The sequence below is a fragment of the Alosa pseudoharengus genome, unplaced genomic scaffold, assembly GCF_046254945.1.
Source record: "Alosa pseudoharengus isolate Yale_2024_CS ecotype anadromous, Long Island Sound unplaced genomic scaffold, YU_APseudo_1.1 YU_APseudo_1.1_scf_4, whole genome shotgun sequence".
Classification (NCBI taxonomy): Eukaryota; Metazoa; Chordata; class Actinopteri; order Clupeiformes; family Clupeidae; genus Alosa; species Alosa pseudoharengus.
Window position 1 is genome coordinate 35,319,367 of NW_027468774.1, and position 16,762 is coordinate 35,336,128.

At 42.5% G+C, this 16,762-nt stretch overlaps 1 protein-coding gene across 2 annotated transcripts; it reads left to right on the forward strand.

Moving 5' to 3' along the window:
- Window positions 1–1,873: 1,873 nt before the first annotated feature.
- nr2c2 (nuclear receptor subfamily 2, group C, member 2) lies at window positions 1,874–16,330 on the forward strand. Of its 2 annotated transcripts, XM_076266038.1 has the most exons (15): window positions 1,874–2,108; window positions 3,497–3,606; window positions 3,976–4,071; window positions 4,480–4,680; window positions 6,985–7,090; window positions 7,343–7,522; window positions 7,736–7,883; window positions 8,188–8,278; window positions 8,580–8,710; window positions 8,985–9,159; window positions 11,871–11,992; window positions 12,215–12,354; window positions 13,079–13,216; window positions 13,854–13,959; window positions 14,143–16,330. In XM_076266038.1, the coding sequence occupies exons 2-15, from the start codon at window positions 3,547–3,549 to the stop codon at window positions 14,315–14,317; spliced, it is 1,869 nt and encodes a 622-aa protein (XP_076122153.1). In that variant the 5' UTR covers window positions 1,874–2,108; window positions 3,497–3,546; the 3' UTR covers window positions 14,318–16,330. The 2 variants fall into 2 exon arrangements, with proteins under 2 accessions (XP_076122153.1, XP_076122154.1); XM_076266039.1 differs by lacking the exon at window positions 1,874–2,108 and having other exon boundaries at window positions 2,243–3,606.
- The last annotated feature ends 432 nt before the right edge of the window (window positions 16,331–16,762 follow it).

A 16,762-nucleotide genomic window follows, 5' to 3' on the forward strand; every position in this document is an offset into this window, starting at 1 on the left:
GGCCTCCAGGGGCCATGTCAACCCATCTCATATCCACTCATTTGATGTATAGCACCACCTAGTTAAAAATGAAAAAGCAAAAACATTGTAATCGCAGGTACACAAATACAAGCACAGACACACACACGCATAAACACACACACACACATATAAAGACACATACATACACACACAGTAGACATGCAGGCATACACATGCACACACGCATGCACACACAAACACACACAGGCACGCAAACAAGCATACGCACGCACACACTTACACACACAAACACGCACACACACATAAAAACACACATGCAGGCACACACACAAGCGAACATACACACACACACACACATGCAGGCAAGTAGACACATGCACACACACACACTCCATAACCTCCACACACACACGCAAGAGGAGGAGTACAGGAGCCTGGTGAAGGACTTTGTGCAATGGTGCAAACTCAACCACCTTCAACTCAACACTGCGAAGACCAAGGAGATGGTGGTGGATTTCTGCAGGTCTAAGCCCGCTCTGCTACCAGTCTCCATTGATGGGGTCAATGTGGAGGTGGTAAACACCAAATAAGTATCTGGGTTTACACCTGGACAATAAACTGGACTGGTCAGCCAATATTGAAGCACTCTAAAAGAAAGGGCAGAGCAGGCTGTACTTCCTGTGGGAGCTGAACTGGAGTGTATCACTTCAATATCAGATAAAAGGACCCTGAAAAAACTGATCAACATCTTGGACAATGACTGTCATCCACTCCACAGCACTATAACAAAGCAGAAGAGCTTGATCAGCTGGAGACTTTGCTCACTGCCATGCACAACTGATAGACTGAGGAAGTAATTTGTCCCCAGGGCCAAAGAACTCTTCAATGCTTCTATAAAGGGAAGAGGAGAGATAGACTTCTGCCTCTCCACCTTCTCCATGTTTGTGTACTGACTGTCCACTGGCCTACTGTTTTTACTGCTACACTGTTTACAGGCTATATTAGCACATATGCACAACCCCTCCATCCCTCCCACAGCCTGGATTGTGGCCTTACTTAGTTAATACTTAATATTTGACCAATGGCTGTAACCCTATTACTTCAACCTATTCTTGCACTGCTATAGTTTTTTTATTACTATGTCTACGTTATTCTCTTATATGTCCATATTTATTTTATGCTGATCTCTAGACTTTCTTGCACTGTTGGACTTACTTATTTGCACTTACTTATCAGCATGACACTCACTCTCATAGAGCACCTTACCATGCATACAGGATCACAGGCTCAGTCCCTGCCCTGTCACTGCAAGCGCCTCATGCTTATTCATCCTTAAGCACATTATGTGGATATTTGATTTAGTAGTTTTTTTTATCTTCTACTGTCTTTATTGTTCAGTGTTATATATATATAACTTTTTATATTGTAAGTGTTATGTTGTGTGTGATGTCTGTATGCTACTGAGACCTTGAATTTCCCCTTGGGGATCAATCTATCTATTGATCTATCTATATTTAAACGTGTTTATCTATCTATATTTAAACACGGATTCCCTGGCAGGTGTAATAGAAAGAAACAAAATTCCAGTGGATATTTCACGTCTTCTCAAAGACTGGCGGCTGTTAAGAGTGACGTTTTTGCCAAAAAAATAAAAATAAAGCCAAAACACGTCAGTGATTTTAAGAAGCCTAAGGAAGATTTCCTTAAATCCTGATGACTAGTAGGCCTAAACCATTTTTGTAGAAAAGCCATTAAAATGGGAAAAGTAATAATTTATGAACCATATATTACAGATACTTTCAGTGGATTTAATCAAAGTAACATTACGTTTACTTATAAGTGTACATCTCGCCAATCAGCTTTTTATTCTCAAAGGTAGACTGAGCAGACTAGACTGACGTCAGCGCTGTCTGACTCGAACAGCCCTGGCTCCACTGCTGTACTGTATGTGCACGAGGATCGAGAAAAGGGTATAGGAGCGCGCAACGAGAGGGAGGAAGAAGAAAAAAACGTCCCAGCACGCTGGCGGAACGGGGTCACGAACTATGACCTTTCACAGATGAAAAACATAAACAAATACTTTTCATTAACCCGACTTCCAAATTCTACGTTGTTTAATCTTACAGGTAAGATGTTTATCGACTTTCAGCAGAGCTCTTTTGTAACCGAATTGTGTTCGCAAGAAAAACGAGGATTATTACTTGTGCTAGCAGGCTACATTGCTATTCTTGTGAGACATGGATAGCCCGGAAAACTCAGACTGGAGTAGGATGTCTAGGACTGCTGTCAGAATGCCTCAGATTTTCGACAACAGCGTCGATGTAGTTATCAAAGGACCTTCGCTGTTTTCCTCACCATAAACACAAGCAGTTCGTTCGTGTCATGACTTGCTGCTGACAAATATATGCTAGGAACCACATGTGCAACAAAAAGCTGCCTTCAACGCTACTTATTAGCTTAACGGCTAATAGGCTAGCCTAGCCTTCGCGCAAATGAACCCGACCCTTTTACCTTTGCCATCTCGGGGAAAGGGGCTGGTTTAGTGAGAAGCGAATGCATTAAGAGCGAGTCGAACACATAGCCGTATGTGTGTCAGCACATTAATGGAGTGAAACGTTATATATCACGCCGATCGAATCGGATAAAATTAATTTTACTTGCATTGTTTAATGGCTGCCTAAGGTATCGCTGGCTCATAGCCAAATTCTCCATTTTGTTCCGTGTTTTTTCTTCGCGGCTGTCTTTCGACGCCCCGGATTGACTTCAATTCACCCTATCAAAAATGTCCCCCGTTAATCAATAATTAATGTAATCAGTGCATTTTTAAATGCAATTGCAAATATAATGAATGTTGCACAGGTGTATATTCAAGATACATAGTCGTAGGCTCAGCTGCAAATTAAATTATACTCCTTCACACAACTCTATCGTTAGCTTATTTCTTTTTAAAATCATGTCTGTCAGATGAATATTAAATGACTTATTTGGCCTGCCTCCCAAGATAGTTGGAGAATGTTGTCAGGTTTTTTTTTTTTTTTCAGTGTGACCTTGTGCCTTGTTAGTGGGCGTTGCCCTGTCGTTTTGCAGAAACAAACCTCTCATGTGTTTCTAGAACAGCATGTCAACAGCATTAAACGTCTTAGTTTTCTTTTTTCTAAAACATCGCGTTTACTGAACAGTAGTGTTCCCTTCAAAGCAAGTTTTGTCTTTACAATTTGGTCATAGATGAAGCATACAAAATCATTGCGACCCTTACAGTGCATCCAGAGTGGTGACATACAGCTGAGGCAGTCTCATCAGGCTAGTCATGTCTTCAACACTTAATAGAGTTCAGATCTGATGACATCTCACTGGTTGAACGTTTAGGAAAGCTCAGGAAACTGACTCATAAAACTGACTCTTATTCTGTCTATAGAATACTTAAGTGTCCTCACACCGTTGATGTTTTCTGTCTAAATATGCACTGTATCTCAACCACATGCTTATCATTCCCATGTATGTGTCCATCTCACAGATGTGGCTGGAATCACGCCACTCCCACACAACTCATGACACTACATCACCATGACAACCAACATGGAGGTGCTCACTCAGCAGATAGTGGCCACTGATCAGGTTGCTGAGGTCAGTGTGTGTGTGTGTGTTACATGAGTGTTTCTAATTGTGTGTAGGTATTTGTTGGTCATGGTTCTGCTATGAAGCTATGTGAGCTGTGGGTATCTCAGCTCTCTGTGGTTGTAATAACAATGCACGTAATAATATGATAGTGTTCCTGTGTAATAGAGCTATATGTTTCATAGCTGATTCAGTCTTTGGTAGCCATGGAAACACGATGCTTGACCTTTCAAGATGTTCAAATTGTGCACATTTACACATTTAGCCATTGGTAGTGTGTGTGTGTGTGTGTGGTATTTTTTTTTTTGTTGTACTGCTGGGATGTTTTTAGTTACAGTAAAGATGTGTGTGTGTGTGTGTTTGTGTGTGTGGGTACAGACGTCTCCTTCAGATTCCTCCGTTATGAGTGACTCCCCACAACGGATCCAGATCATCTCCACTGACTCTATAGTCAATACACCTCAACGTATACAGGTACACACACACACCCTTACATCAGCTCATTTCAAATTATGGAGTTCATAAATTCATCTCACATTATGGTCAGTACACCTCAATGCATTCACACACACACACACATACACACACACTCAAACACATGTCAGCTCATTTCAACTCATTGAGTTATCTCACATTATGGTCAGTGCACAGCATTGCACACCCACCAGGATGCATGGACAATTTCAGGTACACTCATACACTCTATACATAATTATAACCATAAAATAAACCCTAGTGCATTCAGTTTGGGGCAACATTTTTATCTTTAAAATACAAGTTTTTGCACTCTTGACAACATTGAAGGTGATCATGTGTTTGATTTAAATTAATTTAATGAATGCAGTCAGTCTTGATCTCCCTCTCTTTTTGTTCCTCCGACAGATTGTGACTGACCAGCAGACAGGTCAGAAGATCCAGATAGTGACCACTGTGGACCCTACATGCAACCCCAAGCAGCAATTTATCCTGGCATCGCCTGATGGCACAGGGGCCAGTAAAGTCATCCTGGCATCGCCGGAGAGCCAGAACGCTAAACAGCTCATCTTTACCACTGCAGACAGCCTGATGCCTGGCAGAATACAGGTACAGCCTCTGGTTGTGGTCATCATAGCAACTGCCCATAACAACCATAGAAACAAATGTAACCACTCTACCCAGTACAACTATTGCCTCAACCACACTCAGAGTGTGAACTAAGTAATTTTGTTTTCATCACTGAGCTGGTATTCATGAATTGATTCCTGGATCATTACCTATCCAAAATAGATAAGTAAAATAGGGCCCTAAGTTTACATTTAGGGCCCTATTTTGATGCTCAGAAACGCAGCGTGTAGCGTATTCTTATCACGATGCAAAGAGTATTCCTATCTAACACTCAAATTTTTCGCCATGCGCTTCTCTTTTATTAAACAATGCGCCCAGGGGTGTGGCAATTAACGACCTAAGGTGTGGTCTAGAGCATTATCTAAAAATCGCTATCTTACACCATCTAAAAAGCATTACGCCACTGACCAAGAAAAACCTGGTCTATAGCGAAATTCACATTAGAAGCATAGCTGAATACGCACTGTCACAAGATGTCTGCAGGATAGATGTCCTTAGGTTTTAAGTAATTCGAACATTACTGGGGTAAATGTTGCACGGTGAAGTTAGTTTCACTTGAGTTAACTATTACCTATTTTAACTCTTGCCTATGAGTTAAAATAAAAGTGCACATGCATGTAGGTTATACTCTGCTAGGTTTTAGTAAAGCATGGTTTAGTGGAATACCTGTTCCATACGGTCTCATGTGTAAGCAGATTCCTTCAAATGCACCGCTGACTTTCAAAATACCCTGCGCTGTTTGAAGTTGCGCTACTTGCTGTTAAAGGGTATGACAGATGTCATTCTTATTGGTTTAAAGGATGTTACGCCCAAAACACACCCATGACTGATTAAGAAACATAAGAGCCGCCTTTTTGCGTCAGGCGCACAACTTTTGATAACAAAACCACCCCGAATGTGGACTGGACAAACCCCTAAATGTATTTACGCTATTCGCCAGTGACCATGTGTTTTAGATCCCCAAAATAGAGCCCTTATTCTTTTAGCAGACACTTCTATCCAAAGCGACTTACGTATGTCAATTATATTATTGTCCCCAGAGCAACTTGGGGTTAAAAGTTGTATTAGCGATTTCAGGCCCAAAAAGGCCCAAACATAAATTATCACATTCATCAAATCTTTCCTAACGATCCGCTAGCTGTCTGCCCCATAAGCAGGCTGTCAAAAAAATGCGTCTCTGTAGGCAGCTTAGGCTCCGAGATCTGTACACAAAAACAATTGCAATCAACAAGGGTTGGCAACCCACTCAAAGGCAAAATAAAGTGTATCAACCAATAAACGACGAGATTTTAGGAGAGTTTAGGAGAGTTTTAAAGTGATGGTTCGGAGTAATTTCACCCTAGGGTCCTTTGCACCATGACCCCGAGCCAAACACCCTCCCAGAACCTTTTTTCCCTTGGTCGAACCCTGGTCGAGTAGCGCTATCAAAAACTAATGACGTTCTGCAGTCGTGATGGAACCAACTTTTATCTCGTAAATTACCCCACGCATCGACGTTTCTTCCGTGATTTGGGAAAAGCCTGTAAAAGTCCTGGCAGGAAGCATGCATAAGGATGTAGATCCAGGAATGCACTAATATTTTGTTCGTAGTCCAGTTTGCAACAATTATTAGTTATTACTAACTTCGGAAAAAAAATATTTAAAACTGGATATACCGAAAAACGTTGATGTAATCGCTTCCTGCAAGGACTTTTACAGGCTTTTCCCAAATCACGGAAGAAACGTTGACGCAGCGGTATAGTAGCAGATAATCAGGCAAGTCTTATTTAAATAAACTCCTGGTGCACTTACAAACTTTCTAATGCCTCGTTATTGGACTAAATGTCGTAGTTGTACTACTGCAGAAGTTTCGTACCATTCAGGGCATTATTAGTGGGGTAATTTACGAGATAAAAGTTGGTTCCATCATGACTGCAGAACGTCATTCGTTTCTGACGGCGCTACTCGACCAGGGCTCGACCAAGGGAAAAAAGGTTCTGGGAGGGTGTTTGGCTCGGGGTCATGGTGCAAAGAACCCTAGGGTAAAATTACTCCGAACCATCGCTTTAATTGCACGGGAGGGAGAGGGAGGGAGTAGCGAGCTAGCTCTCTGTTTTGTTTGAACATCAACAGAAGTGACGTATCCCCGCTATCGCTGATACAACCTTTAAGTGTCTTGCTAAAGGGCATAGTGGTGGAAGCTGGGAATTGAACCCACAACTTTTCAGGCTTCTGCATTTATGTACTGTATGTATGTCGCTGTCTGAATCCAATGACTTTGTGGGCCTGACCTTTCCTGTGCAGATAGTGGCAGATGCCGTGTCAGTGGAGAGGCTGCTGGGAAAGGCAGGAGACATGGGCCGGCCGCAGCCTGTGGAGTACTGTGTGGTCTGTGGAGACAAGGCCTCAGGTACACTCTATCCTTAAGATGTGAGCAACACACACACACACGCACACACACATATATACAAGCAGCATAAATATACACATGTACAGACAGCACACTCGAAGGATGCTTGTGTTTGTTTGTCTGTTACTCATTTTTTTCACTGATCTGTGTGTGTGTGTGTGTGTGTGTGTGTGTGTGTGTGTGTGTGTGTGTGTGTGTGTGTGTGTGTGTGTGTGTGTGTGTGTGTGTGTGTGTGTGTGTGTGTCTGTGTAGGGAGGCATTATGGGGCAGTCAGCTGTGAGGGCTGTAAGGGTTTCTTCAAGCGGAGCGTCCGTAAGAACCTAACCTACAGTTGCCGCAGCAACCAGGACTGCATAGTCAACAAGCACCATCGAAACCGCTGTCAATTCTGCCGTCTCAGGAAGTGCTTGGAGATGGGCATGAAAATGGAGTGTGAGTCTTGCACACACAGAGACACATGCACCTATTTTACAAGGCACCTGTAAGAATGGCCACACAGAATACATAGTGTCTCATACTTTGTGTGTGTGTGTGTGTGTGTGTGTGTGTGTGTGTGTGTGTGTGTGTGTGTGTGTGTGTGTGTGTGTGTGTGTGTGTGTGTGTGTGTGTGTGTGTGTGTGTGTGTGTGTGTGCGCACACGCGCAGCTGTGCAGAGTGAGAGGAAGCCAGTGGATCTTCCGAGAGAAAAGCCGGCCAACTGCGCTGCCTCCACAGAGAAGATCTACATCCGCAAAGATCTGCGGAGTCCACTCATCGCCACGCCAACCTTCATCACTGATAAGGATGGCGCACGGTACTTACACTTATACGTACTTAAACACACACACACACGTTTCTTGAGGTTTTATGCCTCCAACGTTGTCTTTAAGGCAGCGCTGCCTGGAAGGCACTAGGATTAGGCATGGGTTAGGGTTGGGGTTAGGTTTAGGTTTAGGATTAGGTGCCTTTAACTCAGCGGTGGCAGCGCTGCCTGGAAGACGACATTGGGGGCATAAAACACCGTCGAGCCACACGCACGCACAATGCCACAACAAAAATGTGTGTGTATGTGTTTTGATTTGCTGTAAAGTGATTTTACCTGTTGGTTTTCCTTGTAGTTCAGGTCTGCTGGACCCCGGTATGCTGGTGAACATCCAGCAGCCTCTCATTCAGGCTGATGGCACGCTGCTCCTGGCTACTGACACCAAGGTACACTGGAGGAAAACTCAATCAGTTGGGGGGAGCTGTAGCGTACCGTAGTGTACCGCACCACGAACGGGCTCAGTGCCCACAGGAGCGCAGGTTCTAATCCGGCTTGAGGTCATTCCCAAAACGCACTTCCCATCTCTCTCGCACTCATTTTCTGTCATCTCTTCACTGTCCTAATTGAGTAAAGGCGGAAAGGCCCAAAACGTAACTTAAAATAAGTAATCAGTTGCCACACAGTGTTTGTTTTTTAAAATACAACAAAGCCAGAGTTTCATTTTTCCCCACTTTTCAATCTCGACAGGGAGAGTCCAATCAGGGTGACCTGGGAACGCTCGCCAATGTTGTGACATCACTTGCAAACCTGAACGAATCACTCAACAATGGAGATTCTGCCGATTCACCGCAAGAGGATCAGTCTACTGAAATCACACGGTGTGTGTGTGTACAGGATGAAACATACATTAAAGCGTTGAGTAATGTGCATTTATTGTGTGTGTGTGTGTGTATGTATGTGTGTGTGTATGTGGAAACATAGATAAAGTGTTGACGCATAGCCTGAAGTGTGTGTGTGTGGAAACATAGATAAAGTGTTGACGCATAGCCTGAAGTGTGTGTGTGTGGAAACATAGATAAAGTGTTGACGCATAGCCTGAAATGTGTGTGTGAGTGTTTTGAATGTGTATTTGTTGTGTGTGTGTGTTGGCAGTGCCTTTGACACGCTGGCTAAAGCTCTGAACCCCAGTGAGGTCGGAGGGGGGCAGAGCCTGGGGGAGGCGGATTGTGTGGGCGGAGCCACCATTCAGGTGATCAGTCGGGACCAGGTGACGCCCATCATCGAAGTGGAGGGGCCCCTGCTCACAGACACCCACGTCAGCTTCAAGGTGGGAGAAACATAAATGATGACCAGTCTCCAATTAAGACTCCAAACAGTCTTCGATAGAGTACCGAAGTGTGACGTTGCGCTTCCACTGGATCTAAACAAACTTTTGAAGTGTCATCGACAGCATACACATGTGACATTGTGTCTTTCTCATACATTGTTTTTCAAATGTAGGCTATAGCCGTTTAAATGTGTTTTACCTGCTCGGCAGCAGCTTAGCCACACAGCACAATTCCCTGCCAGGTGTAATAGTAAGAAACAAAATCCCAGCTAATATTTTAAGCCTTATCAAATGCTGACTGGCTGTTAAGAGTGAAGTTTTTTGCCCCAAAAATACAGCCAAGACACATCCGTGAATTTAAGGATTTTAACCGCATGCTGTGAAGTTATATGCAGGTCTCTTTTATGAAGGAAACCTATGCTAAAATAAAACTGTATAGTCACAAATTTGATCGTGTTTGTATGAATATATGTTGTAGTATGTGATTCCTACAGTGTAACAAAAATTATACTAACGTCTTAGAAACATAAAATTATTTAAATAGATTAAGAAAGCCACCACTATGGTCACCACTATTATTAAATTGGTTTGTTTAGATCCAGTGAAATTGCTGCCTTGACAACGCTACGTCATGGCTTCGGTACTCTTTTCTATACAATTATGAAAACAACATAATGGCAACACATCAATTATTTTGCTATATTCTGTGTTGCAGCCATTTTCTTGTTTTGTCTTTAGTTATGAATTTATAGCACCCCTTCACTTTACAGTGGTAATTGTAGAATTATTATGACCGCCGCACAGCGAAGCGGCGGTCATATAGGTTTAGTCAGATTTTTCTTTTTTTTTCTTTTTCGCATGTCCAAATTTCCGTCAAGGATTCCCGGGACACTGAAAGACCGGGTAGACGAAACTTGGTGGGCATGTAACCCCATATGGATAGCATGGAACCATCGTTTTTCGTTTTGATCTGTAGCCCCCACGCTGGACTGCACCCCCCGAAAGGAGGGTAGGGCAGACACAGTTTTCTGTGAATATCTCGAGAACCGTAAGGTTTAGGAGGCCCATTTTTTTTTGTATGTTGATCTCAAGGGGCCATGTCAACCCATTCCATAACCACTCATTTCATGTATAGCGCCACCTAGTTAAACACAAAAAAGTAAAAATGAGGTGTTGTAATCGCAGGTATCTTTGACCTAACATAGTCAAAACTGCACAAAATTGGAAGTGTAGGATCATTATGACACCCTCTGAATGCACGCCAAGTTTCGTGGAATTCCGTTCATGGGGGGCCACACAAGAAATTAATTTATGTTACTATACACCAACTGGCCTGTAGGTGGCCGGAGACAGTTTTCTGTGAATATCTCGAGAACCGTAGGGCCTAGGAGGTCCACCTTTTTTTTTGTATGTTGGTCTTAAGGGGGCATGTCAACCCATCCCATTACCACTTATTTCATGTATAGCGCCACCTAGTTAAAAATTAAAAAGCAAAAAATTAGGTGTTTTCATCACAATATCTCTGGCTGACATGGTCAAAACTGCACAAAATTGAAAGTGTAGGATCATTATGACACCCTCCGAATGCATGCCAAGTTTTGTGAACTTTCGTTCATGGGGGGCCTTACAATAAAATAATTTATGTGTACATTTAGTGACCGTACACCAACAAGGATTCCTGGGACACTGAAAGACCGGGGTACACGAAACTTGGTGGGCATGTAACCCCACATGGATAGCATGGAACCATTGTTTTTTGTTTTGATCTGTAGCCCCCCAGCTGTACTGGACCCCCCGAAAGGAGGGTAGGGCAGACACAGTTTTCTGTGAATATCTTGAGAACCGTAGGGCCTAGGATGACCAATTGTTTTTGTATGTTTGCCTCCAGGGGTCATGTTAACCCATTCCATGTGCACACATGTGCATAAACAGATACACATGCACACACATACATTCACAGTAATCATACGTATGACACATACTCACACAGTAGACATATGTACGCATGCATGCACATGCACAAACACACATACGCAGGCAAACACACGCACGCACACACACACACACACACACATAAACATAAACATGTACAGGCACACATGCACACAATTCAAGAATTTCTCAGAATTATAAACAGGCAAGATGGGGGGTGGGGATGTATAAAATGAATTTTACATGTGAAATCTATGAACTAATCATGTTTTGGTACTTGTTGTCTAGCAGATACCAGTGAGAATTGAGTGTGAATAATGCAATTTAGTGAGACAGTTAGAATCATATAGGCCTTTCAGCGTGATTTATTTTTGGGGGAAAAATGTGCTGGACTGGGCGGCGGTCATATTTTGTACCGCTCTGCGGTACATCTAGTTTTAAACAGCATTTGCACATTTGTTTTTCAGTTTAAGGTCTTGAAAGTTTAGAAAATGGATGGTGTCATAGAGTTTTGATCACTCAGTATTGATCAAAATAATCGTGATTTAAACAAAATGGCACAAGTGTGAGTGGCAGTGGTAGCAGATATCGAATCTGTGATTCAACCGTAGGCAAGAGGCTTTTTCACAAAGCTGTTGTAAAATCTAGATATAGAGATGCAATCAAATTTGAACACTGCTTTTTATTTATCAATAAAAAAAAAAACTTAATTAGCTGAAATGTAAATATATAAATAGACTGAAACTGATCATTGTGTTCCCCTTTGTCTGTCTCTCTAGTTGACGATGCCCAGTCCAATGCCAGAGTATCTGAATGTTCACTACATCTGTGAGTCTGCGTCCCGCCTGCTTTTCCTCTCTATGCACTGGGCACGCTCCATACCAACATTTCTCGCTCTTGGGTGAGAGCTCCGACACTGACTGTATATGTGTGTGTGTGTGTGTGTGTGTGTGTGTGTGTGTGTGTGTGTGTGTGTGTGTGTGTTTGTGTGTGTGAGAGAAAGAATGTTGTTTGGGTACTAGATAGTCAGGCATGTACAGACATTCTCAGAGTCCTACCCTCTGCACTCTGCCTGTGAGTTTTGATCTGTAAATCTCTGTGTGTTTGTGTGTGTGTGCTGCAGACAGGAGTGTCACACGGCGCTGGTGCGGGCGTGTTGGAACGAGCTCTTTACGTTGGGACTGGCACAGTGCTCACAGGTCATGAATCTCTCCACCATCCTGGCAGCAATCGTCAACCACCTACAGACCAGCATCCAGGATGGTATGTCTGCAGTATACTGTGCCACTTGTAGGTCCAGTGGTGTAAATTGACGGGAGAGAGTTTTGATCACTGGGCCCAACTTCCATAGACCTCACTGAGTCAGCAGAATTACCAGGATAGGGGGCAACTGGCTACAGGGCCCGTACCACATATGGGCCCAAGTGCCCACAGGGACCCAGGTTTGAGTCTGACCCGGGTCATTTCCCGATCCCACTCCATCTCTTTCTCCTCTTCATTGTCCTGTCATAATAAAGGCAAAAAGCCCAATAAAATATACTTTAAAACAAAAAGAATCACCAGGCTAACCTAATCAGTGCTATAATGATGATGCTAATTAGGCATTTGTCTAGATAGATAGATAGATAGATAGATAGATAGATAGATAGATAGATACTTTATTGACCTGTGAAGGGGAAATTCAAGACTAATTGACGCAGAGAATGCAAAGATTACTAGTGACTCCTTTGACGGCAGATGCAGGCACAGAAACATTCGATCCCCCCTCCAAGGACATACAGACAGAAAGTCATGTCATACATGGAGGAACACAGCACGGTTAAAGAAATATAAGAATATAAAATAAAAGATATAAAATAATAGCAAAGAAACATCATGAATATCAGACATAGACATACATATAATGTACATACCAATAATGATTCTGGTTCATAATCCTTTCGCTCTGTGTTGTGCCTGTTATTGACCCTTGTTTGGTCTTCTTCAGAGAAGCTGTCTGGCGACCGCATCAAGCTGGTGATGGAGCACATCTGGAAGCTGCAGGAGTTCTGCAACAGCATGGGCAAGCTGGAGACGGATGGCTATGAGTACGCCTACCTCAAAGCCATCGTGCTCTTCAGTCCAGGTGAGTTTATACTTAAGCAATAAGCCCCGAGAGGCCATTCTAGGCCATTCGTGCCATTCGTGAATATAGCACAGCTGAGGGGTGTTGTTAGGCACGAAGCGAGCGAAGCGAATATTCACAATATAGAACGGCCTCAAGGGGCTTATTGCTTTTATAAAACGGCTACCACATATAGGACATTAAAAATTGATACCCCAGAGTCCCCATAGAATAGTTCCACCCCTAGTAGATTCTTATCGGAATTGTTGCTCAGCAACTTTGAATTGTAACCGTTAACTGTGCATTCTAAACGCATTAATATAGAGCGAAATGCGGTCTCAGCCGTGCTATTTTGGGAAAATATACAACAGCATCGAACGCGATTCAACCAATCATAATCAAGGACCGGAACTATCCGTTTTATAACCTGTACTTTACTATTTTAACCCCTCCAGAGCATTAGCAAGGCTGTCATTCTTTTCTTATATTCTCAAACTGAAACAATAACTTTAGTAGATATGTAGTTGTGATTTTAAAGATGTAGTCATTAATCTTAACCCATTGCAAATTCAGCAAGATGAGGTTAAACTGAAGAGTAATTTAGCTTTGGTCCCATCATCCTTTAGTTGACTCATATGGTTCATGATCTATCTCACAGACCACCCCGGCTTGAGTAACAACAGCCAGATAGAGAAGTTTCAGGAGAAAGCTCAGATGGAGCTGCAGGACTATGTGCAGAAGACCTACCCAGAGGACACATACAGGTACTGTACCTGAATGTGATGTGCCACTTGAAGCTGTGAATATCAGTCAAATAAGTCAGCCTCTAAAACTGAATGTTCACCTTTTTCTCTTAACTGTGTGTGTGTGTGTGTGTGTGTGTGTGTGTGTGTGTGTGTGTGTGTGTGTGCACACGTGCGTGCGTGCGTGTGTGTGTGTGTGTGCAGGTTGGCTCGAATCCTGATGCGCCTCCCTGCTCTGCGGCTCATGAGTTCCAGCATCACGGAGGAGCTCTTCTTTACAGGGCTGATTGGCAACGTGCCCATCGACAGCATCATCCCCTACATCCTCAAGATGGAGACCGCCGACTACAACAGCCAGATCACAGGCTCCAGCGCGTGACCCTCGTGACCCCCAGGTCACACGGGACCTCACTCTGAACCCACTGCCCCTTTGGCCTTAAAGTGCTTCAGTCCCACAAACCCTGCTCTCTCTCATTCCAAACAGTGACCCTAATACAGTACATATTCCCTTTTTTTCTTTTTTGGTGGATGAATTTTATGTTTAATGTAAACACATTATGACATTTTTACGGTAATCATGCTTTAATCTCAGTAGGCCATTTTGAGGCGTTTGTTCAAAGCCCTGATGCTCGGCCTGAATGTTCACTCAGAGAGATGCGTCACACTTCGTTTCATGTCCCCGAGCGTCGTGTTCCAGGAGCGCAGCGCTCTGCACTCTCTCTGGGACTCTCGCGGCTGGAGTCTGGGCCGCAGCTGATGCCAGCGATTCGTTTTCTACGCTTCGTAGAATAAGCACTTACATCCCAAGCATTTATAGAAGATATTCATGGAAGCCTTTTGTTTGTGTTTTTTTCCCCTGCACATATGCCTTTTTTTACGTCTACGCTTGTTGAGGATATCCTCTTGCCTTCTGCTTGCTACTCTGCGCACGGTCAGCCAACTGAGACCCTGTAACATATGAACAATCCCTCTGTGTGGATAATCGGAGTCTCAATGAATGTCTTCACAAGACGTCTTCTTGGACTTGGTCTGTTTAGATAAACTGATCATCAAATGTCTTTGTTGCTGGCTCTGCTGAATATAATGTGGGTGGGTCTATGCAGCTGTCTGTCTTTTAGTCAGGTACAGCTCGCAGTTACTTCTCAGATAATGTTCGATTCCATACAGTAATTTTTTTCTCAAACTCTGAAGCCATTTTAGTTTGTACGATAATGGATCACCATAAGCCTATTCATATTACCACATAAAAGCCTGTTGTTGCAGTAGCCCCCTTACTTTCCCTGACAACTTTAAAAAAGTTGAAACCGAGATAGCCCTCTCATTTGATGTGGCTTTCAAAGTCCATCAGAAGGAATTCATGTGAATGAGTCGTGGTCAGTAACACCAGAGGTCTGAATGTGATTACCCTGAGCCACCATAGATACACATGATCAGCAAGGCAGATAGTTCCATAAATGTGGAAGACTGGCTCCTCCTTTTCCATGGGTGAGAGCCTAACGTCCACATAGCCTCAGTTCTCTGTTGTCATGACAATCATGTAGTCAATCTTCTGTTAGATTTCATTTTGTCTCTTGTGGTGTTCATATCCTCAGTCTGTCTGTGTGTGTGTGTGTGTGTCTGTGTGTGTGTAAGGGAGCAAGAGAGAAACTTCTTTCATTTTTTTTAATCTCTGAATATGTTGCAGCTCTTAAATGTTTACAAATGTTGCCATTATTTCCCCTCAGACATCATCTCTTGTTGTTTTCCTGGAGGAGTTCTCCTCCTGAAGAGCTTTTTGTTACCCTTCTCTGCCAGATCCAAATTAGAGGCCATAAGTCATCACTCAGTCCTTTCTGCATGTCAGCACATTTTATGTGGTCATGAAAGCATATGCTGACTGAGGAGGATTCAGAACTGATATCTAGCTTTGGCATCCCATGTCCTAGCAGTCTGATGTATCCCAATCAAAAGTGTACTATAAGTACAGCTGTGTGCACTTATGTTCGAGGTGGACCTGCGAACACAAAACTTTTGTTAATAATTTATAGGAGAAGAAAGATTATGTATGGCTAAACAAAAAACTTAAAATATGTCTTAATTTGAATATGAGTTGTACATTGAATATTACTTTAATATTTGGGGTTAAAGATCTGTTGAAGACTGTTTATGAATAGATTGTTCTGTGAAATGTGCTTTTTATGTAATTTCCTAAATATGAGTGCATGTTTTTGTTAATCTGGAGCTTTTATATGCCACATTATCAGGCTGTCTGACAATGAGCAGTGTTGTTTTTAGTTTGTAAATAGTGCATTGCGATGCATGGACTAGCTTATGCATTTTATGAAATGCTGTGAAACGTGGTCAAATGTGTGCTCCACTAAGATCGCCTCTGTAATTAAATGACATAAATGCAGTCTCTGTTTTCATTTGTTTATTCCCAGATGTGTTTCTATACCTTATCATTACCACAGGTGGGCACAAATGTATCAAAAACTTTTGTTACAAACTACAAATACTGGCTCATAAAATGTAACAAAATAAAATACAAAATACTGATGTAAAAAATGTATTTAATTAAAATACAAGTAATTAGTAATTTGAAAATACAAAAGTATCCACACAATAATCATTGTATACCAACTTTTTAAAAATAAACTACAAAGCATTTTATTGAAAAGGTATCCCCAAGAGACAAGAAATACTATTTTCTGATTGGCTGGCAGAGGGCTATTAATTCTGTACATGGGTGCTCCTATGAAGTAGATCTGGTAAACAAAAATGTAAACAGCATCCCATATCGATGATTGAACTGACAAGAAGCAAACTTCGCAACAGTGGAATCAAC